This window comes from Apis cerana, linkage group LG11 (assembly GCF_029169275.1).
Source record: "Apis cerana isolate GH-2021 linkage group LG11, AcerK_1.0, whole genome shotgun sequence".
NCBI classification, from domain to species: domain Eukaryota; kingdom Metazoa; phylum Arthropoda; class Insecta; order Hymenoptera; family Apidae; genus Apis; species Apis cerana.
In genome coordinates, this window is record NC_083862.1 from 13096713 (window position 1) to 13122670 (window position 25958).

The window sequence follows — 25958 nt, forward strand, 5'->3', positions numbered from 1 at the left end:
AAAAAAGTTTCGAATAAAGTTATTTATTAAATAATTATTTATTAAAATACTCGAATAACGTTCGTAGTATTGCATTACATTCTGGCATCGCAATTATTTCCGATTATTATTATTATTATTATTATTTCGAATAAAAAATTATCGAAGTAATTCATAACTTCTAAATTATTAAATTTTTCCCATCGAAAACTTACGTATTTCGTGGCGCGTGGATGGAAAAGGAGAGGATGCTGCTTGCAACCAGGGCATGTCGGCGGAGATAGGAGCGGGTCGCGGAGAGAAAATCCGCAGCGTTTCGTGCGGCGTAACAACTTTCTTTCCTCGGATAAGGACGCGTGGGTAGCGGCCGAACGTGGGGGACCACCTCGAGGAGGAAGCGTTTCTTAGGGTAACGGCCAAAGAGCCGCCGTGTTCGAGGAAAGGCAGAAAACTTTCTCCACGCCCGCGACTACACGAAATACACCTTGGAAATCGTTCTTTGGAGAGAAGTTTCGATCGAATCTTCGAATTTGTTTTTCTTTTTCGAAAATTGTTTTCGGAAATGAAGAAAATTTTTTTTTCTTCTTCTTAAAAATAATCAAAAGTCGAGTTAGAATTGGGCTAAAGCGATCTTTTGGCCGTTCGCCAAATGTGATTCTAAATATAATTCATTCATCTTTAAAAATCTTTGTGTAATTTTCGTTTTTATTATTATTGGAACGATAAAATTAAATATAGCGGTACCTATGCTTACGTTACGGAACGTGCGTCGATAAAAATAATTGGATTCCATATTTACAAAATATATAGCGACAAAGAAAAAAATTCGTATATATCGATAATATAAAAAAAAGAAAAAAAAAATCATTGATCTTAGCGATAATGATAATGATATAATAAAGTACGTGTAATAAAAAACAATGAAGAAAAGACAATAAATAAATAATAACGGTATTCGTCGCATTCGATTGAGATAATTAGTATCGTCCTGTAGTTCAACAAAACACCTGTGACGTAATATCGATACATTTTGGTGTGCTCGTTTCGTTAGACTGATTTTATCGGTGTCTTGTGTATACAGGAAATTCCGACACAAAGTGGATGGAAAAAATAAAAAATACGACAAAATATCGAACAATGGTAATATCGAACTATTTTTTGCCATTTTCGATGGAATATTTTAGCATAGTAATTTAATATGAAACGTTTATTTGCATCTATGCGAATATTTCAAATTATAATTTACAATCGGGTCTGTTTGTTATCTCTGTTCATCGCTTTGAATAATTTTGTTAGCTTCGTTGAAACACAAACGTTGCGTTCGTAAAGCTTTATTTTATTTACGTAGATTAATTTTAATATCGGTATATATATTTTATCAACTTTCTTAAAAATTTCTCCTTAGACGAGTTCAATTCCTTGACGTAAACGTGATGAGGATAAAGAAAAAAAATCCTTTTAATTTTCGTCGCGTTAACAAAATTTCAAATGTTTGCATTGTTTGAAGGTTATATTGCTCATTATTCACAGACGTACGTTTACGGTTATGGCCTTACTTGTTCGAATTTCAACAAGTCATTGCAACCGAACAGTAAAGGAAAAATTGAAAAATCTTCTTATCCTTTTATTCACGATGAAATACGTGATGACAAGTGAAATTATAAAAAAGGAAACTTGAAATTTTCACGAGACAGGCAGGGATGGGAACATCAAATATTCCGAAGGTAGGTTAGCTCGATTGGGAAATCAAAGAACGGAAGACACGAACGTGGCCGCTCATCGTTTGCGGATTGCGAAATATAGAATTCGGCGTTACATCAATTTCTTACTATATATTATTATTCGTTGAATGAAATATTTTTTTTTCTCTCGGATATCGTGCAAAAATGTTTTTGAAAAGGTGTGTAATAAAACATCGAGATGTTATTAATAACATTGTGTTTATTGTAAACAGATACATTCGATTTTTTTCATTTATGATTTATGATGGAACGTTGATCGAGATATTGTTTTTTTTTTTTTACCATTTTTATGTAATTTGTTGATTTTCCATCGTTATCAAACAATATTTCTACGGATCGATTGAAATGAACACGTTATCTTGAAAACCATATTTTTTTTTTTTCTAGAAAATGAACGTTTAATGTATTACGTTAAAAATGAAATCGTGACTAAATTGATTAAAAATTTAATCAATAATTCATAGTTAGTCGTGTTATTGACTGCATTATGCTGAATAGATAAAAATTTACGTACAATCGAATTAAAAAATCGCTTAATAGATTACATGTTCAAATATTAAGTATATTTAATATACGATATTATTGCAATGAGCTATTCTTGTTCACTCTCTGGTCACGCTTTCTCTAAGAAATTCGAGACAGAGCTTTGCTTTTCCATTTGTACGATATACTCGGCAATTATATTTTATTTAAAGTTATTTGAGATAGATACTTGCATATTGTATCGATTTACAATCGATAACAATATTTATATTCCAGAAAAAATCTATTTCAACCTTGTTTTTACATCGATATATCTTTGTAGAAATCTTTGTATGTAGAAATTTGAAATTTAGTTTCTATATTTAATAAAAATATACATATTTATAATGAAATTTTTTTTTTTAATAAATATTTCTCATATTAATAGTATTGCGATGCACGACATTCGAAAGATAAAAATTGATTTTTGACAAACTCGTAATCAAATTAATGATGAAAGGCTGAATAATTGCTGATCGAGCGTTATTTGATATTTTGTGGTATCATCTTGATAGTTCTTTTTTGATGTGAACCTAATCTTCTGTGAATTTCAAAAACAGGCATGGATTGAAGATTGTTACGTCCTTAACATATTATATCTCTGAAAGAAAAACAGAAATTTCTTCCAATGGAAACAATCATTGCGAAAATTTTTGGAATATTTCGATTTTGATAGTTCTAATAATCCGATTCTAATAGATTTTTTATGAGAGAATAGTAAGTATTTATACTTACTTACTTACCACTGGAGAATTTTTAAAGTTTTTGATTTGATATTTGAAAGCTATCGAGACACAAAAAGTAACTGTAAAGAAATTATGAATCATGTACCATTTAAGTAAACTGATATTTTATAATGAACGAAATTCTATATATTTTCGTTTAAAAATGGCGGTAAATTTTTGACCATATCGTAAATCTAATCTTTGTTATGAAGGACTCAGATATACTAGTCATATATCTCAATAAATAATATCGAACAATTGATGTTATTGTTATGTTATAATTGTTATATTATTATTTGGTTGTGAAGTTAATGAAACCTTAAAAAACGAAGGATAAATTATTTTTTTCCTATAAGAATAATTCCCGTTATTTTAGCTTGTGTTTTTTGTTCTTCATTTCTATGTTTATATTTTAAGTGATTTAACAAATATTTGAATAATATTTTTAATTGTAGATTCGATTTTAAAAAAAATATATTTAAGATTGCTTCGCAAGATAACTTGAAATAAAATAAAATTATTGTTTTGCATTAATTCTTATTCATACTATTACATATTACATATATACTATTACATGAAAATCTATATGATAGAATTATCTTTATAATATAATATATTTACTAATGTATATTTATGCATATTTGATAACAAAGTAGAAAAATTTCAAGAAAAATATTTATTATTATGTTGATTAAAAAATACAAAATTAAAAATTTTATATTTAACTAAAATTTTAGATAATAAAGATTTTTAAAAAATATTCAAATTTTTACATTTAAATTTTTTTTATAAAACAAATCGATTCTATCGAATATTGATATGCATCATCGATTCATCGAGAAGTTTGATAAAAGTCGAATAGTGAAAGCCTAAAATGGCGATCAGTAGACGCTAGTAACAGCTGTTCTGACGCTAGAAAGGTATTGAAGTGAATAAAATTTATATATCTTTCTTTTTTTTATTATTAATTTAATTGAATATCTATTTAATAAATTTAATAATACCAATGATTAATTGGAAAAATCAATCTATTACATATATTCGAAGAAATAAATAAATGAAAATACTTGTCAAGATATAGGTTATATGTCGTATTTATGTATTGCCTGAAAATGATTTTTGGGTTTATAACATTTTATAACATTAAATAAGAAAAGAAAAGAGAAAATTCATTTTTTAATAAAAAACGTGCCAAAATGTCAAATTGGAATGAAAGTAAAGGCCCGATTCCTCCACGATGGCTTCATTGTCCACGGAAAGCAATCAAATTAATTCAAAATAAGTTCCTTGCTTTCAAAACTCCATTGTCGTCTTCATATGACAGCCAAGTACCAGAAGAATGTCGGTTTACAGTGGATATGTTATTCGCATCGTTAAAAAGTCAGAAAATAAAGTTAGGTTTATGGATTGATCTAACTAATACTACAAGATTTTACGATAAAAAAAGCTTAGAAGCGTATGGTTGCAAATATTTAAAGTTACAGTGTAGGGGTCATGGTGAAACTCCTTCTGAAGAACAAACAAGAACATTTGTGCAAGTTTGTAAAAAATTTATATCATATAATCCATTAGAAGTTATTGGTGTTCATTGTACACATGGTTTCAATAGAACTGGCTTCCTTATAATTAGTTATTTAGTAGAAACTGATGGTACTAGTGTTGATGCTGGTTTGGCAGAATTTGCTAATGTAAGACCACCAGGCATATATAAAGGTGATTATATTCAAGAATTATTTAGGCGATATGATGACATTGAGGATGCTCCTGATCCTCCACCAAGACCAGCTTGGTGTTTAGAATATGACGATTCTAATGTAGAAGACAGAGATGAAGGTCCAAGTACAGATAATGATAATTATAATCAAGATATATTTAATAAAAGAAGAAGACGAGAATTTAATAATAAAAATCCAGTATTTATGGCTGGTATACCTGGAGTAAAACCTATTTTAGATAATAGAAAATTAAGTGGAATACAAAGACGTGTTCAAGATATCTGTTCTTGGAAATCAACTGGATTTCCAGGTTCTCAGCCAGTTTCTATGGATGAAGATAATATTAGATTGTTGCATGAAAAACCATATAGAGTATCATGGAAAGCAGATGGGACCAGGTAAAATGGCGATATGTTTCAAACATTGAAAACTTTGAAATATTGAAATATTGATTGTATTAGATTGATGATTATTATTGTTGTATATAGGTATATGATGTTGATTCAGGCAGATGGAGAAATTTATTTTATAGATAGAGATAATAGTGTATTTCAAGTTAATGGAATGACTTTTCCACATCCAAGAGATATATCTAGAACTCTTAAAGATACATTGTTAGATGGTGTAAGTAATTTTTTATAGAATTATTTTAATTAAAATTTAAAATAATTAAATCAGTTATTAATAGAAATATTTTTATAGGAAATGGTGATTGACAAAGCAGATGGTAAAGAATATCCAAGATATTTAGTTTATGATGTAGTGATGTATGATAGCAGAGATGTTAGTAAATTGCGATTTCATCCTGACCGTTTTTGTATCATTGAGCGTGAAATTATAGGTGGCAGACATAGAGCAATGAAAGAAGGAAAATTAAGAAAAGAAATGGAACCCTTTTCAGTACGATTAAAATCCTTTTGGGATGTAATACAGGCCGCTAGTTTATTAAGTGAAAAATTTGCCAAACAATTAGGCCATGAACCTGATGGCTTAATATTTCAACCTGCTAATGAACCCTATTGTCCAGGACTTTCACGAGAAGTTTTAAAATGGAAACCTTTATCACATAATTCAGTTGATTTTAGATTAAAAATAGTAACAGAATCTGGGGAAGGAATTCTTCCACAAAAAATTGGACAACTCTATGTAGGTGGTATAAAAGAACCATTTGATAGAATGAAGGTCACTAAACAAATAAAAGATTTAAATAATGCAATTATAGAATGTAAATTTGAAAACGGCAAATGGGTGTTTATGCGTGAAAGAACTGATAAATCATTTCCTAATTCATTTAGTACAGCTCAATCTGTATGTAAAAGTATTATAAAACCTATAACAACTGAACGACTTTTAGATTATATAAATAGGCATCGATTTTTACAAGATGATTCTGATCTTATGCCGCCACCGAATAAAAAGCGTAAATGATTGTATTTAGTTTTAATGATACTATAATATATTTAAAAATTAAAAAATAATAGATTTATTGTAAAATTTTAATGAATTTACAAGCATGAAAATTATTCAAGCTTTACAATTAATTATATCTAGCTTATTATATTCCATCAAATTTGTTTTAATTGCTGTAAAACTTTAATAATCTTAAATTGTTCATTCAATAAAGAAACTTTGTAATAAATCACGTGTGTTTTTTTTGTAAGTTATATAAAATATTTATTATGTAATGTTTTCCTTAGATTAGAATTATTTTCTTATTGGAATAAACAAATTTTAAAATTATAAATTTTAATTTTTCAGATAGGACTGTTCTCTTATGGTATACAAAAGAATTGACAATAAAAGAAAAAAGATCGCTTCGTGTTAATGTTGAATTTGATCATGCCACATTAGTACGTTGGTCTCCTGATGGTAAAGCTTTTCTTATTCATAAGGCTGTGGCAAATACTATTGAAGTTTATAAAATTTCCAAAAAATCAGATGGTACTTTAGCTTCTGCAACTAAAGCTCTAGAATTTTCAAAGGTATATATTAAAATTTTATATTTGTCTTGTTTTTTTTTTTTTATACAAACTTTATATTTTTTATTATTCATTTTTAGCGACATACTGAAGATGTAGTTGGCATGGATATTGCATGTACAGGAAAATATATCATTACATGCAGTAAATTAAATGATCTTATAGTATGGGATCTTAAAGGACAGATTCTTACAACTATAGAATTACATCTTGGATCAACATATAGAGCACGAATATCACCTTGTGGACGTTTCATTGGCACATCTGGTAATATTTTATAATTTATCAATTTATAATTTATTTTATATTTTATAATTTATCAATGTCTTAATAATATTTTATTATTTAGGATTTACTCCCGACGTGAATATATGGGAAGTAGTATTTAGTAAATCGGGAGAATTTAAACAAGTAACAAAGGCATTTGATCTTGCTGGTCATTCATCTGGAATACTTGATTTTACATTTAGTGCTGATAGTAATAGTATGGCAACTGTATCAAAAGATGGGACTTATCGTTTGTATGATACAAAAAGTAATAAATTATATAATGATATTTTTGCCATATATTTTCTGTCCTGAATTCTGTTATATTTATATTGATTATTATATTAATATGTTTATAGTTGAATTTGAAAAAGGAGAAGATCCTCATGTACTTCAAACTGTACAATGGGAAAATACATCAATAGCTAATATTATGCTTTCTCCTAACACTGAAGTTTTGGTGATATCTCATGGATCTTCATTAAGTTTTTACTCTACAATTACTGGTTTGTTAGATACTACAATAGAAGATATTTTTTTAGGTATTTTTTCATTCAATTTTATAAATAGTATATATTTATTTAATCTATATTATATTTATTTTATCTATATTATTGTATTATAGGACCTATTACATGCCTAGCTTTTGATACTATAGGAGAATATATCTTAGTTGCTGGAGATAGACATATAAAGATTTTTCGCAACGTTACTGGTTATCGAGTGGCAATCGAATCTGCCAAACGCAAACTTATGCAAAAACAAACTTCAGCTACTAAAGAACGTTTAGAAAAACTTATTGAAGATAATAGAAAATTTCTTCAAATAATGGGAGAAAAGTGTCCTTAATGAAATAATTGTAAAATTTTTTTGAAGGCCAATAATTTTAAAATTGCATTTAAAAAAGATTGTTTGTAACATAATTTTTTAATGTATTTGAATAAAAAGATTCATACGCGCGAATTCATTTGTTTATAATAAATTGAAAATATTTGATAAATTTAAATTCATTGTTTTTATGATATAAATCACATTATCAGAATTTACAGATTTGAAAAATGCCGGCTGAGATATGTGAATTTTTTTGACCTTGAATATGTAAATATTTATTTTTGACATCATTTTTTTTTTACTCTATAGTTTACTCTATAGTCAATTGTGCAACACGAACCGCTATGCTTGCAATAATAGAGGTTTGCTATTAATATATTATCTTGCTAGTATGTTTTTATAAATTACATATAGATATACATTGCAGCAACCAATTTCCCTAATTGAATGGAATTTAATAAACGATTTAAATGATTTACCAGAAAATAAAGATATTAGTATGTATATATTTCATATAAATTTTATATTAATATCAAATAAAATTCTAAAGTTATTAATATTTTCAGTTATAGATTTTCTTTTGGAAAGACTACAACATGGTCAAATTTATACATGGGTTGATTCATTACTCTTGACATTAAATCCTAATAATGAAGCATTAACATCTCATTTGTATCATTCTTCTAAATTAACTTCTAAATTTGATAAACAAATTACTACTACTTATGAAACAAGTCCTCACATATTTACTATTGCTGCTAAGGCACATTACAATCTTACTAAGAAATTTAGACAAAATTCTCAGGTAGAACATTTAATGGAAAATAATAAATAATAATAAATTAATTTCTTTTGTAAATTTAGTGCATTATAAATTCAGGTAATTATTATAAGTGGAGAAACTGGAACAGGAAAAACATTTAATGTTTACAAATGTTTAGAATTTTTTAGTAACATTAATAAAGCTTCAATACAATTCTCTCAAGAAGATTATACGAATAATGTAATGTTAAGAATTACAGACGCGTGTCATTTGATATCTGTTTTTACAACTGCATGCACTGAAAAAAATGAAATAAGTTCAAGACATGGAGAACTTATTAAACTTCATTATAAAAATAATATTATTTCTGGTGCAACTATTAACTCATTTCTTTTGGAAAGAAGTAGGGTAACAAGAGGTTCAGACAATTTTCAAATTTTTTATCAGGTTTAATTTATTATTTTTATTTATTCCTATACAGTTAAAATTATATTATATTATAAATGTATTTATAATAATATTAAATAATATATTTCAGATGATATTTGGAATATCAGAGATAGAACTTGAAGATTTTTATTTATCTAAAGATAAAGATTATGATATATTAAATTCTATAGATTATGAAAAACAAAAATATTTTCAAAATGGTTTTCAAGATACTCTAAATGCATTGGATATGTTGGATTTTAAACCAGATCAAAAAAAACAAATCTTTCAAGTCCTTGCTTTATTGATTCATATGGGAAATATTAAATTTATAAAAAATAGTGAAATATGTATAATTGATTTTAATAATAACAGTATGTTGTGCTAATTTTTTTAAATATATGATACAAAAATAAGAAATTTTATATAATCCTTTTTATAGAATCCAAAGAAGCTTTAAAAAATAGCTGTATTCTTGGTTCTTTAACTGAAGATACCATGATAAAATTGCTTACAACTGTTCTTATAAATCCGCAAAGTATTTGGCGAAAACACACCTCATATCATCGATATCTTGTTACTGTTGATGCATGTCGTAATAGATTACATAGTATAATTAGACATATATATGATCTTCTTTTTCACTGGATTTTAAATCATACAAACAATATTTTGTCTCTAAAACAACAATATTCTCAATGGCTTGGTATGTTAGAAATTTTATATTAAAAATTCATCGAATTATATATGCATTCTTCAGGTATACTGGATATCTTTGGTTTTGAATCTTTCAATAAAAATGGCATGGAACAGCTTTGTGTAAATTATGTTAATGAAAAAATGCAACAATATTTCATAGAATCTTATGTGAAAAATAATCGTAACAATTTACAGGAAGAAAATTTTATTGAAATTTATAATCCTTTGCATACTATTAATTTATATAAAGAACGTTTAAACGTTATTGAAAAAAATTTATTTTTAACTTTAAATGATGTATGTAAAAAATTTTTTATTCACTTATACATGAAATTTATTATTATGTTATGTTAAAATTATTATGAAATTTATTATTACAATAATATTTATTATAGCAATTTTCATTACAGGCTTGTCAATCGTTTATAGTAATTGATACATTAAAAATAGTTCAATTGGTACATAAAAATTTACTTAATATACAAAAAGAAATTTTAAGTGAAAAAGAAGGAAATTTTATTATAGAACATTATTCTGGTCCTGTTGCATATTCCATAGAAGATATATTATCTAAAAACACAGATAAGGTATTAAATATATTTTGCAATTTAGAATTGTTAATAATTGTAATTTTTTAATAATTGTAAATTTTAAAATTTTATTATAGGTTCCAAGTGAAATATCTTTAATTTTTAGTACAAGTAAAAATAAATTTCTTCAATCTTTAATTAATATTGAAGAAAGGCAATATTTACATATTGTAAAATCTACTACTAAAAAAAAAACAATGTTAGCTAAGTTAAAATATAATATGGATATACTTATTAAAGAACTTAGCAAATGTGATTTACATTATGTACGATGTGTTAAACCAAAGTAATATATATTTTTGTATAAATTTTTTTAATTATTTTTTTATACTTAATAATTATTTTTTTTCAGTCGATTAATAAATCATGAATGGGATCGAAAAGATTTTCAGAAACAATTGGCATGTATTGGTATTTTTGATGCTCTGTCCTTAGCTAAATGCAAATATCCTATTCATTTCTCTTATCGAGATTTTTATTTTCGTTATTCTAAAAAATCTACAAGTAAGTGATACAAATATTTTGCTTATTTATATACTATAATTATTATATACTATATTATATTTTTTTTATTAAAATGTAAAAATGAAAATATTTTTTAACAGAAACAATTAATTTTGAAAAATGTAAACTGATTATGGAATCAATTATATCTAAAAAAGATTTACAAACACAAGTTCATTTTGGAAAACAATTGATATTTTTAACACAACATATTTTTCTTATATTAGAATCCTATAAAAGAAATTATCATATAAAATGTGTTAATAAAATACAAGAATTTTGGATAAGGCATAGTAAGCATATTTTATATATATGTATTTTATATTATAATCTTATAATATTTTCTTATATTTTTTTTTACAGAATATAAAATAACATTACCTATTTTAAAATATGTAACAAATAATTATCAAGTACAAAATATATCTGAAATGAATAAAAATATAATATTTGTTAAAATTATATTTGATCATGAATTGAAAAAATTAAATACTTTTCAAAAAAATAATAACATATTTTTCACTAATTCAATTTTTTTTAAAAATAATGATAAAACAAGCTATTCAAACTTTGTAATAAAAAATACAAAAGATGATAAAAATATTAATATGTATAAAAATTTGAAAACTCACTCACAGAAAGAAAATAAGAATGATTCGATAAAGATATTAAATACTTTGGAAAAAGTATATATTCTTAAAAATTCGCAAACAAACTTAAAGAATCTTAATTATCAATTCAATCCAATGTACATTAAAAGTTTCATTAAAAATGATACTTCAAAATTTATGAGAAAAATCAATACTAATAATTTTTTAAAAGTTAAATATAGCAAAAATACTTATAAGCATAGTGATATAATGAACACTTGTAATAATAACAACAATAATTTATTGAAACAATATTTAGGATTACATATTTCTTTAATTCATATAGACTCTACAAAAAAAAATTATGAAAAAGAAAGTTCTATATATCATAAAACAGTATTTTTATTTGATATCTGAATGAATTTTAAATATTCATATTATATCATATATAAATTCTAAAAATTTATTTATTCTTTTTAGGAAAATACTAATCTCATTCAAATGGATTCTTATCCGCTTTTTTATAAAAATGGAATTTTAAGTCGACGACGACTTGCTGCAGTATGTGTTTTAAAATCATAATAGCATTAAAAAATAATACTAATGCTAAAAATAATTATTTCAGATACCAATAAGGATGCATATTCGAACTACATGTTTGATTAATTCACATATATTACCACATAACAAATTACCACGAGGATTACAAGATTGTCTTTGATAAAAAGAATTAATATTTTAATAAGTCAGTCATTATTTCAGTCTTTTACTTATTATTAGTTAAATAAATAAATTAATTAATTTATCTTATTATATTTTTTAGCAATATACAGAAAATATTGTACATATATTCATATATATTCATATATAGAAATATATCCACTATTATAAATAATTATAAATATTAAACTATATATGAATGCATTGTAATATAAATAAAAAATGATACGTTTTCTCGCTTTAACGAGAAAATGTTAAAATATATTTATACGTATGAATTTTGATAAAATGAAATTCTTTTTAAAAAAATTTTGTTTATGTAAAAAAAATCCAAATATGAATCTAAAATTGTTATTTAAATTATATACATCTATGTTTAAATTTATAAATAACCATATAATAAATTATAAGTATTAAAAGGCCTTTTTTTTTTATCTTTAAGTACTAATAGTCTTCGTGAAGCTACAAGAGCAAGTGTTGCTTGTAATTCGCTTCTTAAAATTTGATAATTTGCTCTTAAACTAACACGTCTTAAATTACTTGGAGGTACCGGTCGTCCACCAGCGAATGCAAATCTAAAATCGTATTATAAAAAAAAAATACATAATACAATTTCATTTATAATTTAAATGATACATATGATTTCTTACCTTATTTCTCGACGTGGACCTCGCAATGTAGAATCAGGAAATGCTGTTTGTCGATCCCATAACAGCCGATTACTTATTACTGGCCTAACATTAACATATTTTATCTTACTTTTAATAGTAATAGGAAGAGGAGCTGGCTTTTTATTTTCATTTATTGTACTCTTATATTGAAATGGTAAATATGGTAATAAAGAATCTCCATAATGTTCCATGAAAACTTCAATATCTACAGTATGAGCTTGTGATTTTAAAAGAGCACAAATAGTAAGCTATAATTAAAATTATTTATATTACTATTGAAAATAAGTAATATAAAAAAAATATATTTTAAAATTAGCTTACAGCTATTTTTTGCCATAAAATAGAACTAGGTAAGGCATATTTTAAAACAGAATGCACTGAAAGTGGAGATTGTAACTCTTGTTGAAAAAGTATTAAAGGTTGAATGCTAGCCAGCAGTTCCATAGCTATTATTTTTTTTTTACTACCATCTATATTTTCTTTATCTTCTTTTAAAAGCACATTCTCCAGTATAGGGATGTATCTTTTAACATTAAAAATTGATTTTAGAATTATTAATAAATAGCATATATGAAGTATAAAATATTTATTTACTTATCAGCAGTAGAAGGCCATCGAAGCATTAATTTTAATATGCATGTTTTCAAAAGTGCTTCAAGATTTGGATTTATAAAATTTTGCCCTAAAAGTAATTCCAATAGCAATTCAGTTAATTTGTTGACCTATAATAAAAAAAATATTAAAGATCTTAAAATACCTAATTTTTTTACAGATCATTTAGAAGAATTCATATGATCTTATTGCTGATATTACCGAAGTTAAATGATATGGATAAATAGCTTCACCATTGCTTGCAATTGCAATAATAAGTTGACATGTCCTTGTGGATACTCTTGTATATTGTACATTATTTGAAATTATTATAAATCTAGCAATAGACATTAATTTGTCTATTACACCTTCTCCACTCAAATGAGCATTAGTAGAACAATCATTAATTAAAACCTATTAATTATTTTTTTTATAATTTATGAAAAATATTATATAAATTAAATTTACGCTACCTGAAATGTTTTTTGAGATCCATTGAATAATGTTTTTAATGCACGTTTTGCATAATTATTTCGTGTTTCTGTAAGTCTCATATCACATATTTCAGATTCTAATGAAAAATATCAAATATATCATTAATAAATTGCAAATAATATTAATATGATCAAATTAATGTATATATAAGAAAATATTAAATAAAATAAAATATAAATAAGAATACCTTGAATAAAAGGTACATTGTTTTGTGATATACTAAATGGATCATTTATTTTTTGTACTAAATTAACAATACGTTCATTAGGAACAAAAACTTTTGCTTCTGTATGATATTCTGGCATAGATTCTGGTGCACCTAATATTGGATCTACATCACATAAATTAGTAATTACAGCATTTACATCCATAGATGTTAAACGTTTTCTTTTGCTATGTTTCAATCTTGTTACGCATTTCTAAAAATTAACTTTAATTAATTTCATTATAATATTAAATATATAACTTTTAAAGGCAAATATAATAATAATTATACATATAGAACTTCTCTGAGTCGATATGAGGCATCTTCTGCAAGTCTTTTTAATAAAGAATCTGGCAAGGGATACATTCCAAGTTCTTCTCCAATTGAAGATATCCAATCTGTACTGAGAACAGCATATCTCCTTGTATTATCAGTTGTATTATTGGAATCTCCATTATTATTATTATTATTATTAACGAAAGAATTATTATATCCTGAACCAGTTTGATTTGTTAACATTTCTTTCATGATTTCGAAAATATAAATTTTTCATTTACAATGCTTTTAAAACAATATGGCTGACAAAATGAAAATTGTACCACATTATAATTTTTTTAATTCTAATTTAAAATGTTTTAATAATATTGAATAAAAAGCATATTTTAAATAAAAAATATCAATATGATTTATTGAATTTTTATATTTTAAATATTAAAAACGAATTATAATATCAGTATCAATCTATATTTTCATAGTAACTATAAAAATTAGAAATTATAATTTTATCCAAAAGATGACGCTATTAGTCACATAAAGTTTTCTTTTTTCCTTGTCTATTTTATGTAACAATTTATTGTCTATCATTGTCACGTGAAAGCTGACGTTTCGTAAAATTTCAAGGGGCACGTCGACCAATCGGAAGTGTCGACGAAATTTACGCACAGAAATATTACTGACGTGTCCACGGAAAGGAGACTGCTTCAAGAGTTTATGATTATTCTCAGTTTGTACAAGAACATTACTTGGAAAACAATAGTGCTTAGAGAATTGTATTGATTCCGGTAATTTGTAAAGCAACGAAATTATGGCAGCAGTGTTAAATACGTTTGTGAACTCTTTCCATAAGAAATTGTAAGTATTTTTTTTGTCGAGTAATGATGAAAATTTATATGATGAAATGACATTTTTATCGATATTGTAGATATATTATTTTAATTTTATCATATATCCTAATTTACCGGTATATTATTATTGTTTATATTTATATTCAGATTTATATACAGTAATTCATGATGATGTAACTCGAAAGTTACTAAAAAAATGTTTCATTTGATAAAAATGATAAATCTTTCTTTCTATATATCTTTGAATAAAATTATTTATCGTGATATGCGTTTTCCTTTATCTGCGTTATTGATATATTATATGTCCTTCAAATACGTAACGTAGATTCTAGAACTTCATTAATCTGAATATTTTATATACTGAAACTTTTTATTCGAGAATTTAGTATGCATGACGTGTTACAAATACATTAAATATAATTACGTTTTATAAAATTATATTTTCACAGTTACAAAAATGCCCTTCTGTTACTTTAATTATTTTCTTTTATATTTTGACTTCTCTTTTAGATCTTATTTTATTTTTTAATAACTTAATTATTATGTTGGTACTTTTATAAAACAGATATAAGGAAGAAGGGTATTGCTATTTAAAGAACTTATTTTTAATTTTTAGTTATCTTTAGAAAAAAATACTAGTAAAAAATTGAAAATTTTGTATATATATTTATTTATATAGCAAGAAAATATAAAATTTTTAATGCAATTTAACTTTATATTGATATATTATGTTATTTCTATTATATATTATTTATAATATATTTTTAATGGATGCTTCACGACTTCACATTATTGTATTTACTTAGAAGGAAAATCGAAGATAATTGTAATCTATACAATTATGCAATATTATCTTGACGGAATAAAACAAAAAATATTGATTTTAACATAAAAATTCTATAAAAAATTCTTCATTAAAAAAAAATTATTGTTAATAATGATATAAATAATATAATAAAAGATATATAGATATTTATTTTACGTGTAAAATTTGAAAGAGGTTGGTTAACTCATTATCGAAAAATCATGGCAACCATTATTCCGAGAAAAGCACGTTAATGTTTTGTGTGCAACATGTTTTAATATATACATCGATATATTTGTATGAAATTTTCAATTAAAAATCATAGATAACCGATTTGCTATTTTTGCTGCGTCGTATAGCTATCTGTCCATTTCTTATCTCTTACCTGAATAAATACAATCGTTTACTAATCAATGCGCATCCTCATTTCAGACATATTTGTAAAATAAGTGAAAATCTTTCATTGAATATTATATAAATTGCTATAAAATTAAAAATTAAAAATTTTTATAAAAAATTTTGCATAATATACATATATATTTTGACATAAAGATTCAAATTAACAAATTTAAATTTTATCTTTATTTTCTATGTATCTATAATTATTTAAATTATTTAAATTTTTATATATTTAGAATTGTATAAACATTCACATATATATTCTTACAAACCAAATCATTATAATATTGGTTATATATTTTTAAAATGTTTGTATTTTAAAAAACAATAATAAAAATAAAAATTTTTTTAACTTTTCTAATGAGAATATTAAATATATAGTCTTAAATATATATAAAAAAAATAATATTTATAACTTATAATTATAGGGAACCTCCTGTTAGACAACATTTGAAAAATGTCTATGGATGTCTGTCCATGTCAACATTATCAGCTGCTGCAGGAGTTTACATTCACATGTTCTCAGAGCTTTTACAAGCTAATTTCCTAACAACTCTTGGTACATTGGGTCTTCTCTTTGCCTTAGTCAGCACACCAGACAATGGAAAAAATCAAAAATTACGTCTTAGCTATCTTCTGGGATTTGCATTCTTCTCTGGACTTGGCCTGGGTCCTTTACTTCAATTAGTTATGAATGTTAATCCAAGTATTATAGTAACTGCTTTGATAGGTAAATGATAACAATATAAATTTATTCTTTAAATGTGAAAGATAATAATAATAATAATGGAAGATTAAAATGTAATGTAAGTTATGAAATTTTCTTAATTTTTAATAATATAATTATTTTTCTAGGAACAACTATTATATTTGTATCATTCAGTATTTCTTCTCTTTTGGCTGAAAGAGGACGTTGGTTGTATCTTGGTGGTACCTTAATTAGCTTGCTAAATATTATGGTTTTATTTTCATTCGTCAATCTCTTTTTACGTTGGTCCCTATTTTATCAAGCCCATTTATACATTGGTCTATTCTTGATGTGTGGTTTTGTTATTTATGATACACAATTAATCATTGAAAAATTCCATATTGGTAGCAAAGATTTCATCCTACACTCCCTAGATCTATTCGTAGATTTCATCGGTATTTTCCGCTATCTCGTCATAATTCTCACACAAAAGGTAAAAATTAATAATTATATATAAACATTATTTTATATATTATGAAATATAACGAATATGTTAAATTTACTAATATTTATAATGTTCATTACAGGAAATGTCAAAAGATCAACGTAAACGCAGAGATTAAATGAAAGTAAAGAAAGCTGTAAAATATCATACCATTCAAGTAAATCCATAAACTAGAGGTCTTCATCTTATCTATCCATATGTAAGCCGTATATGTACCATGATAAAATGAATTTAAACAATACAGCTTATTATTCGGAAAATTTTTAGGCATGCGTTAACTGTAAAAACGCAATGTATTTATTTCGAATTACTTAGTTATCATTTCTTTTTTCAATTATCTATTAGATTTATATACATGTATACATAAATAGATATAAATTTATTGTACTATATTTTTATCTTTCAATAAACAAAATTTCCCAGCGTTTCTGGTTTTTTTTCTATAAATTTAAGGATATTTTTGAACATAAATTATTAAATGTACAAAATTTGATGTTACAGGATTGAAGTCTTATTTATTAAAATGTAACTTTACACATATGATTATCATTTACATGTGCATATAAAACAAAAATTACATGTTACGCATCGATTTTTGTGAATATAAAAAATTATGAGAAAACAAATCGATGATAGTGAGTTTAACACATGGTCATGAAAAATGTACATACGTTGAAATTGTGTACAAACTGTGTACAATACATCAATAAGTGATTTAATCACTTTTTGTGCCTAATATGGCCGCTGACGATCCCTATCTCTGTCTCCTCGGCTGAAATAATAAGAGAAAAAATAATGGTTACTCGTTATTTACATATTTAATTTAAATAATGTTTATATATATATATATATGAAACCAACCCTCCACCACCTCTCATCGGACCACCTCGACCACCTCTTCCTCCCCTATCTCCACCACGAAAACCTCCTCGACCACCTCTATCACCACCTCGTCCACCTCTATCACTTCTGAAACCTCCTCGGCCACCCCGATCGCCACCCCGATTACCTCTTCCACCACCACTGCCACCAGCACCTTCTGGTTTTAGACTTTTACAAAGATTACATTGATCCCTCCAAGCAAAATTTGTATTACCACATTCTGGATTGGGACATCTATTTATTTACATAAAAAGTTTTTTTTATAAAATATTTCATTTTTAATATAAATATAATATAATAAGTATAAATGTAAGATTATATTATATAGATAAAATCAAAATGGTACCTCCAATCTCCTCCTCGACCACCTCCATCGCGACGATCATCACCACCACCACGATGATGATCATCTCTATCACCGCCACCTCCACGGCTTCCAAAACCACCACTTCCACGACCTCGGCCACCACCACCACGGCTTCCACCACTTCGATTACCCTGCCAGTTACTTTTATGTTGAGCAATTTGTACTCTTATTTTCTTGCCTTTAAATTCTTTTCCATCAAACCAATCTATTGCAGAACGTGCAGCATTTTGATCATCATAAGTTACAGTTGCTTCGCCCTTTGATTTACCAGTGTTTTTATCTTTATACATCCATACTTTAGGTTTTCCTGTTCGCTTATCATGCTATATATATTCAAAGACATACAATGTTTAAAAAATAAATTTTATTTATATATCTTTTATAATATATAAACAATAAAATGACTTACTTTGATTATACCTATAGCTCCAAAATGTTGACAAATTTCTTCTTCTGAAATTGAAGGATCCATACCAGATACAAAAATAGTATCTTCTTGCGTAACCATTCCATCGTTGCCACCACCACGGTCACCATAGCCCCCTGTAATATGATAGGAATTAATATTTTGTCTAACATGATACTCCTTGAGGTAAGGAATAATACTTGCAAATCTACTGTCCCTAAACCTACTCAAATCTAAACTAACAAGTGGAAAACTTTTGTATCGAGTTAAAAACAACTAATAACACAGTACACCTTGGAGGAATAAAATTTTGCAAACCATTTGGAATTTTAATATATTGCGGTTCTTTGAGTTATAAGAAAATCCCATATGAACACCTTTCCCAATATATCCGCAATTCATATTCAAGATAATTTTAAAATAGATAGAGATAGACATAAGCATTATTGTTTGAAGCAATTAAATACTATGTTTCTCTTTCTTCTTGAAGTATACCAATATATTTAAAAGTTATTACTTATTCTAATAAAAATGTAATAACTTTTATTTTCTTTAATAACCATTATAATCCACAAATAATGCGTTTTTTAATGAAAAAAAAGTATTTTTTTATACCAGAAATTTTGTAATTATATATGTTTAAAAACATACACTTATTTTGATATTAGTTTTAGTTTTCTGAATATATTCATCAATTTTATCTTGCCTACAAATGATATACCTTTCTTGATATTCTTTCTTAATTGACTAATTTTTTTTAATTATCACATCTATTATTGTACATATATTCAAAATACCTTGCATAAAATTATAATTCAAAGATAGATCTCTTTGACCCGCATAATAACAAAAGTATTAGTATTCATTGGCCTAACATTCTTAGTATATAACAATATGAAGAGAACACAAGGTTGCAGCTTAACATACAAAAGGGCTGCAACATTATTTTTATTCTTACCATTTCTCTATATTGTATATTTGGGAAAACCTTGACTAATTAGGGATAGGTAAATACTTAATTCACCAGCTGCCTTTTATATATGCTTAAAATTATATCCTGTGATATATTTTAAAATATTAACATAATGAAGTATGAGCAGCACAAATGCTGATTAAGAATAAAAAATATCTTACATTTTTTAAAGCTTTTTTTTTTTTAAAACAATTTCTTTTATGTTTCTTTTATGTGAAAAAATAGAATTTTATTTATTTTTTTAATTTAAAATACATCTTTATTCTAAATAAAAATTATTATTTAATATAATATAATTTGTGTAACTTTCTGATAAAAAATTTAATACTATTAAAAACATATAAAAAATTCACTTTTATTTACTGGAAAAAAGCAAGTGGTGATTAAAACAGCCTTTATGATGCTACAATAACATCATGTATTTATACCTTTTTTTAGAATTATTATTGAATCCTGGCAAAATATTAATTGCCAGATAAAAAATAAATCCCCCTAACAATGTTGCATAGCAGCCCTTTCATATAATACGAGTAACCGAGTATTTAGATTTTAAATATTAGAGTGAAAGCTTGAATAGCACCAGACTAGTACAGACAGTCTGGTGCATTTACCTTTGTTATAACCACCACGGCCACCGCCACTGCTAAAACACAGAAGCAGATATACCAATGAGTTGACTCATGGACAGACTGATCGATCGATCGATGCATGGCGAATCAAATGCTGCTCGCCACCTCTCTTCTTGATGTACCTACTGTCTAAATGTCTGTGGTCACTATATTACTTAATACTAAAGGTAAGTCACGTATACCGTCATGTTAGTCTGTTATGTCCAGCATGCAAAAATTATGCGCTTTCTCTGCATAGCTATTATTGATAACTTTGCGAGAAATAAATTGGTCAAGACAATCCTGTATAAAAGATTATCCTATTCACGTCGAATGTACACAAATCTTCTATCTGAGAACTTATTGACAAGAAACTATTAATTAATATTTCAAGCATATAAATATATATATATATATATAATAAAACCAATAGAGTAAAAATTGGAATAAAAAATTATCAATCATATTCGATGAATTGTGATGTTAGTATAACACTAATATCCTATTGCGAAAATAGACAAAATGTATTAAAGAAACATCAATATGTTTAATGAAACTTCAACTTGTATAATATACTATGTCTTAATAACATTATATACTTATAAAAAACTTTAAACGTCTTTTAATTGTCTAGTCGATTTCAATAACCCTAAATAGTACTATTCAGACAACAGTGGCCCCAGTGGCAGTATAAACCGCTTTACAGGTATAATTAATATAAAACCATTATATATAACACATCATATTACCACTTATTGTAATAATATAAATTAACATTACCAGACATTATAACCATTTTACGTCATTTGTCACATACAACCTGTTTTTACCTTTACCAGTTATATCTGTGTTAAACCTGTAGGCACACTTCAAACATATTAACGCCCAATGGGCATAAAACCATTTGCAAAGAGACAACAAGTTTTCATTACTGTCATAAGAATTGCATTTCATACCTTGATTACTTCAATGAATATATTTACCTCTTCACTGATTAATATTGTTGATATATGATTAAAATTCTTATTGACCTTATAAGTTCTTTTCGCTTTATTATATTTTTATATATAAATAATATGAAAAATAAACTTACTTGTAACTACCGCCAGAGCGGTCATTGTATCCCCCACGATCTCCATATCTACTGCTACCACCTCCTCCTTGACCTAAATATATTATTTATATAATAATATATGCTTTAAAGATTTATTTAAAATTTTATAATATTTAAAATACCTCCACCATAACCTCCACCAGAATTATTACGATTGTAGCCTCCACTTCCTCCACCTCCACCTCCATGCCCATAATTTCCACCATAATTGCTACTGCCACTGTTATTTCCAGAACCGCCTCCACTGCCATAACTATTTTGGTTGTAATTTTGACCTTGTGATTGATTGTAATCTGGACCACCGCTGGAATTGTAACTGTTGTAACTGCCATAATTGCTTCCACTATTTGGTGGTGGTTGACTATATTGATTGTAGCCACCACCACCACCGCTAGAAGGTGGTGGATACGAAGTATCCTGACCACCAGAAGGTGGTGGCTGACTGTACTGATTGTACCCCTGTTGTTGATAATTTGAGTATTCTAAAAGATATATAAAAAATATCATGAAATATTATAGAATTTAATATAAAATTCTAATTATTTCATAAAAAAAAAATAAGTAATATTATATTATTACATTGAAATATTATAAAAATTTAATAATGATATAAAATTCATTAAATGAAAAAATATTAAATTATACAAAATGGAGTAAAAAAGGAGGACGAGACGCTTGGGATGCCGATCAATAAGTTTATGCAAAGATGTACGAAAGTAAAGAATATCACGATTTTTATTTTAAATTAGTTTTTTATATGATTAAATTTTTATATTTAAATTTAGTAACAATTTAATAGTATATTATAAATTAAATAAAATAATTGAAAAAAGTATTAAACGTGGCAATATAATGAATTATAACATAAGTTAGAAGAAATTTTGAAATTGAAAAATACTTCTCTAGATTAATAAAAATCACTTTAATATCATTGCAAAGTGAATTATAGTTTTTAATGCAAAAATTTAAAGTTTTTTATACTTACGAGTGTCCGTCATTGTGCTTTCCTCCAGTAATCAAGTTACTACACGGTAGAAAAAGCACGTAATGGCGGGAACGAAGCGACTTTCCAACGAATATGAACAGTCAGAGTTGAGAAGTATTCCACTACCGGATATTGGCTATGCAAAACGGAAATCTCCTATGATAGATGGCAGCACTAATTAATTAAATTTTAAACTATCAATTGACTGTAGCAGTGATTTGTGCATTTAAATTTTAACAAGATGCATAATTCTTAAAAAATTTTATTAATGTATTTCTTAATTAATAATTAATAATAAGTTATTCTTAATTAATAATTTTTGATTAAAAGTGGCATGATTAAAATTATTATTTCAAATCAATTTTATAATTACCTTAATCTTTTTTTTAAAATTATATAAGGAAGAAAAAGTAAATTATTTTATTTCATGATTTTTTTATTAATTTTGTATCATAATTCTACATATATATTTAATTCAATGCATGATTTAGTTTTGTTTGAGAATAATTTTCATTGCATTTTAAAAATCATCATAAAAAACATTTTAGATACATTTCGTTTTTTTACTTCTATTTTTTGTTACATAATATTTACATCACAGTAATATGCTGCATTTATACTACTGATTTCTTATATTCTAATAATTTATTAATGAACTAAATTAATTTATATTTATGAAATTATGAAACATTTTTATAAAATCACTTAAAATTAGATTCAAAAATTATAATTAATTATTTCAAAGAATAATCTTGAAGAATAGAATAGTATATGTTGCAACACATACATATATACTTCATATCTACTATATCTGTAAATATAAATATATTTCTACATCATTGATTCTATAGTACATGGCAATAACATATTGTTTTATAAGAAAAAATTTTCAAACATGATATAAAACAAAGATGAACATTTTGTTATAAAAAATTGGGTATCAATTTTCAAAAAAGCATAAATAATAAAAATAAGTAAATAACATAATATAATTTTAAATTTGATCAAAATTAATTTAAGTTCTATTCCACAATAATCATCTGTACATGTATGTATTCTTAACAAAAAAAATAAATTTATTTATTCCTACAGAAATTTTGATATTAAGTCAAAAATTAGATATAAATAGAAAAGATGAAATTGAAGATCACGAATTGGAATGCTGAGATGGTGTTAAACCACCACTATGTTCAGGACTATGTTTTTGTTTTTTTCTTTTCTTCTCTTTTTTACGTTTTTTCCTAGCTTCTTTTTCTTCATCATGTCTTTTTTGTTTTTTATGCTTTTTCTCATGTGTATCTGAACCACCAATGTCTGTTGTTGTTGCTTCTTGACCACTAGGCACTTCTCCTGGTTTATGTTTATGTTTTTTATGTTTATTTTTGTGTTTTCTTTGTGGAGCTTGATTAACATAACGATATTGTTCTGGTAGCTATAAAAATATAGGGACTTTTAATTTTTATCAATTTTTTTTTTAATTAATAAATTTTTCTTGTTAGAATTGTTAGAATTTTTTACTCACAGGTCCAGGATGCAGACGAAAACCAGCTAATTGAACACTGGTTAATGGTATTAAGTCTTTTCCTCCTATTGGTGGTTTTTCAATCACAGATCTTAGTGAACTAAAATAGAAAGTTGTAATAAGTTTAAATAGATACAAGATATTTTAAATACAATAATAAATATGATAGACAGAAAGTATATATTAATGCACCTATTATCTAAATGACCTGGTCTGTCTATAATTCCAGGTAGATTTGGTAAAAATGATGAAAGCTGTTCTTTTAATTTTTTTCCACTAAATTTGCTATAAGAATGTTGTAACCCATAAAAGTTCATCAAGTTTGTTGCCCCTGTGAGTTCACTTTCTCCTAAAAAATTTTAATAAAAGTTATATTTATTTTATGATTATATTTTATAATTATTATGATATTTTTTAATGATATTTTATAATTATTTGTAACATAATATTTGTAACATAAATAATTTATTAATAGATAATATACCTGGGGGTTCCTTCATCAAGTAAAATGGTCCACTATGGACAATGGAAGGATTTTTGCCCAGGGAAATGGTTGTTTTAAGAGTTCCTGTTGAATCTTGACGTGAAACAACAGGAGAACGTGCACCCCTGGGTGATGATTTTGGTGAGTATTGTTCCACTTTGCTACGAAACTGATCACCCATCATCATCTTTTAATTTTACTTCATGGCACCTTCACTATAATTAATAGACTCTAACAAAGAACATAATAATAATTAAATTTTGTCTTGATTAATCAATATATGTTTATATTGATATACTACAATATACAATACAATTTAATATTATAATAAAATCTACAATAAACACATAACTTTTATATTATTATGCATAAATATACGACATAGCAGTAATAAAGATAACAATAAATCGTGCTATAATGTTTAAAATTCTCTAATTTTTTTTAATTCAATTTTATAAAATATATATAATAAAATTACACGTTTAAATTATCATAGCAATCTATTTTTTTAAATAAGGTTTCTATAAATTAAGTGACAGTTTTATCAACATCTTGTTTCATTATTTATTTGATTTCTTATATAGGTTACAGTTCGTATGAAACGAAATAATTATCGCTAATGAAATTTCATTAACTAAAAGTTAATCAAAGTTTTACGTTGTATAATAATTAATTATATACATACTGATGCAAATATTATATATAAATTCATGTGTGTTAATTTGTCTAAATTCATAATTTCTTCATATATTTCCACTAAGTTATATACTGTTTCTCCTCTCTTCATCTCTTATCGAAGTACTGCTCTACTTAAAAATTTTTTATGCATTATTTTTTCATATTCACGCGTCGTATAATACATATAAAGATTCACAATTTGTACTTACTTGTATATCTAGTTGTTTCTAAATTAAAGCATGAACTACACATAATAAGATACGAAACTAAAGCAAGGAAAATGCATAAATGTTTCACAATTGGAAAGTTTGAAAAAATTAAAGTATGACATAATTAAAATTTAATGATTATAAATTATATTTTATTTATTTTTATTGTTATTTATTTATATTTTTTGATAA

The 25958-nt window shown here is 25.5% G+C and overlaps 7 protein-coding genes across 21 annotated transcripts in view; 4 read left to right on the forward strand and 3 right to left on the reverse strand.

Moving 5' to 3' along the window:
- LOC107995090 (transducin beta-like protein 2) overlaps nt 1-7935 on the forward strand; it is a 43820-nt gene extending 35885 nt beyond the window's left edge. For both annotated transcript variants that reach the window (XM_062082060.1, XM_017052336.3), the window contains exons 3-7: nt 6442-6665; nt 6743-6929; nt 7012-7197; nt 7289-7471; nt 7555-7935. In XM_062082060.1, coding sequence (XP_061938044.1) covers nt 6442-6665; nt 6743-6929; nt 7012-7197; nt 7289-7471; nt 7555-7778 — 1004 coding nt within the window. In that variant the 3' untranslated portion in view covers nt 7779-7935. The remainder of the gene's footprint in view (nt 1-6441; nt 6666-6742; nt 6930-7011; nt 7198-7288; nt 7472-7554) is intronic.
- LOC107995092 (mRNA-capping enzyme) lies at nt 1510-6322 on the forward strand. Of its 2 annotated transcripts, XM_062082061.1 has the most exons (4): nt 1510-1703; nt 2804-5081; nt 5172-5307; nt 5386-6322. In XM_062082061.1, the coding sequence occupies exons 2-4, from the start codon at nt 4165-4167 to the stop codon at nt 6109-6111; spliced, it is 1779 nt and encodes a 592-aa protein (XP_061938045.1). In that variant the 5' UTR covers nt 1510-1703; nt 2804-4164; the 3' UTR covers nt 6112-6322. The 2 variants fall into 2 exon arrangements, with proteins under 2 accessions (XP_061938045.1, XP_016907829.1); XM_017052340.3 differs by having other exon boundaries at nt 1510-5081.
- Nucleotides 7936-7980: 45 nt separating the features above from the next.
- On the forward strand, nt 7981-12474 carry LOC107995182 (unconventional myosin-XIX-like). 5 transcript variants are annotated; one of them, XM_062082053.1, is made up of 15 exons: nt 7981-8122; nt 8188-8257; nt 8327-8565; nt 8641-8970; nt 9062-9326; nt 9395-9658; nt 9713-9948; nt 10062-10238; nt 10319-10527; nt 10594-10745; nt 10847-11038; nt 11109-11731; nt 11816-11896; nt 11961-12080; nt 12159-12474. In XM_062082053.1, exons 1-14 carry the CDS (start codon nt 8105-8107, stop codon nt 12054-12056), a joined length of 2952 nt encoding a protein of 983 aa, XP_061938037.1. In that variant the 5' UTR covers nt 7981-8104; the 3' UTR covers nt 12057-12080; nt 12159-12474. The 5 variants fall into 5 exon arrangements, with proteins under 5 accessions (XP_061938037.1, XP_061938038.1, XP_061938039.1 ...); XM_062082054.1 differs by having other exon boundaries at nt 11109-11566; XM_062082055.1 differs by having other exon boundaries at nt 11109-11431.
- Nucleotides 11620-14800, reverse strand: LOC107995181 (uncharacterized). Its single transcript, XM_017052531.3, has 8 exons — nt 14309-14800; nt 14000-14231; nt 13791-13888; nt 13540-13731; nt 13321-13448; nt 13048-13249; nt 12706-12974; nt 11620-12630 (listed from the first exon to the last, which is right to left on the reverse strand). The coding sequence occupies exons 1-8, from the start codon at nt 14543-14545 to the stop codon at nt 12438-12440; spliced, it is 1551 nt and encodes a 516-aa protein (XP_016908020.2). The 5' UTR covers nt 14546-14800; the 3' UTR covers nt 11620-12437.
- Nucleotides 14801-14874: 74 nt separating this feature from the next.
- On the forward strand, nt 14875-17963 carry LOC107995160 (probable Bax inhibitor 1). The gene is made up of 4 exons (XM_017052502.2): nt 14875-15148; nt 16774-17075; nt 17201-17526; nt 17621-17963. Exons 1-4 carry the CDS (start codon nt 15102-15104, stop codon nt 17654-17656), a joined length of 711 nt encoding a protein of 236 aa, XP_016907991.1. The 5' UTR covers nt 14875-15101; the 3' UTR covers nt 17657-17963.
- A 63-nt stretch (nt 17964-18026) lies between these two features.
- On the reverse strand, nt 18027-23030 carry LOC107995162 (RNA-binding protein cabeza). Of its 8 annotated transcripts, none has more exons than XM_017052508.3 (8): nt 22874-23017; nt 22017-22370; nt 21868-21940; nt 20778-20806; nt 19197-19330; nt 18767-19110; nt 18400-18654; nt 18027-18310 (listed from the first exon to the last, which is right to left on the reverse strand). In XM_017052508.3, the coding sequence occupies exons 1-8, from the start codon at nt 22884-22886 to the stop codon at nt 18271-18273; spliced, it is 1242 nt and encodes a 413-aa protein (XP_016907997.1). In that variant the 5' UTR covers nt 22887-23017; the 3' UTR covers nt 18027-18270. The 8 variants fall into 8 exon arrangements, with proteins under 8 accessions (XP_016907997.1, XP_016907996.1, XP_016907995.1 ...); XM_017052507.3 differs by having other exon boundaries at nt 20778-20809; XM_017052506.3 differs by having other exon boundaries at nt 22011-22370.
- Nucleotides 23031-23865: 835 nt separating this feature from the next.
- LOC107995041 (mediator of RNA polymerase II transcription subunit 19) lies at nt 23866-25848 on the reverse strand. Of its 2 annotated transcripts, none has more exons than XM_017052268.3 (5): nt 25767-25848; nt 24880-25110; nt 24588-24744; nt 24396-24495; nt 23866-24305 (listed from the first exon to the last, which is right to left on the reverse strand). In XM_017052268.3, the coding sequence occupies exons 2-5, from the start codon at nt 25064-25066 to the stop codon at nt 24021-24023; spliced, it is 729 nt and encodes a 242-aa protein (XP_016907757.1). In that variant the 5' UTR covers nt 25067-25110; nt 25767-25848; the 3' UTR covers nt 23866-24020. The 2 variants fall into 2 exon arrangements, with proteins under 2 accessions (XP_016907757.1, XP_016907756.1); XM_017052267.3 differs by having other exon boundaries at nt 25565-25786.
- Nucleotides 25849-25958: the final 110 nt, after the last annotated feature.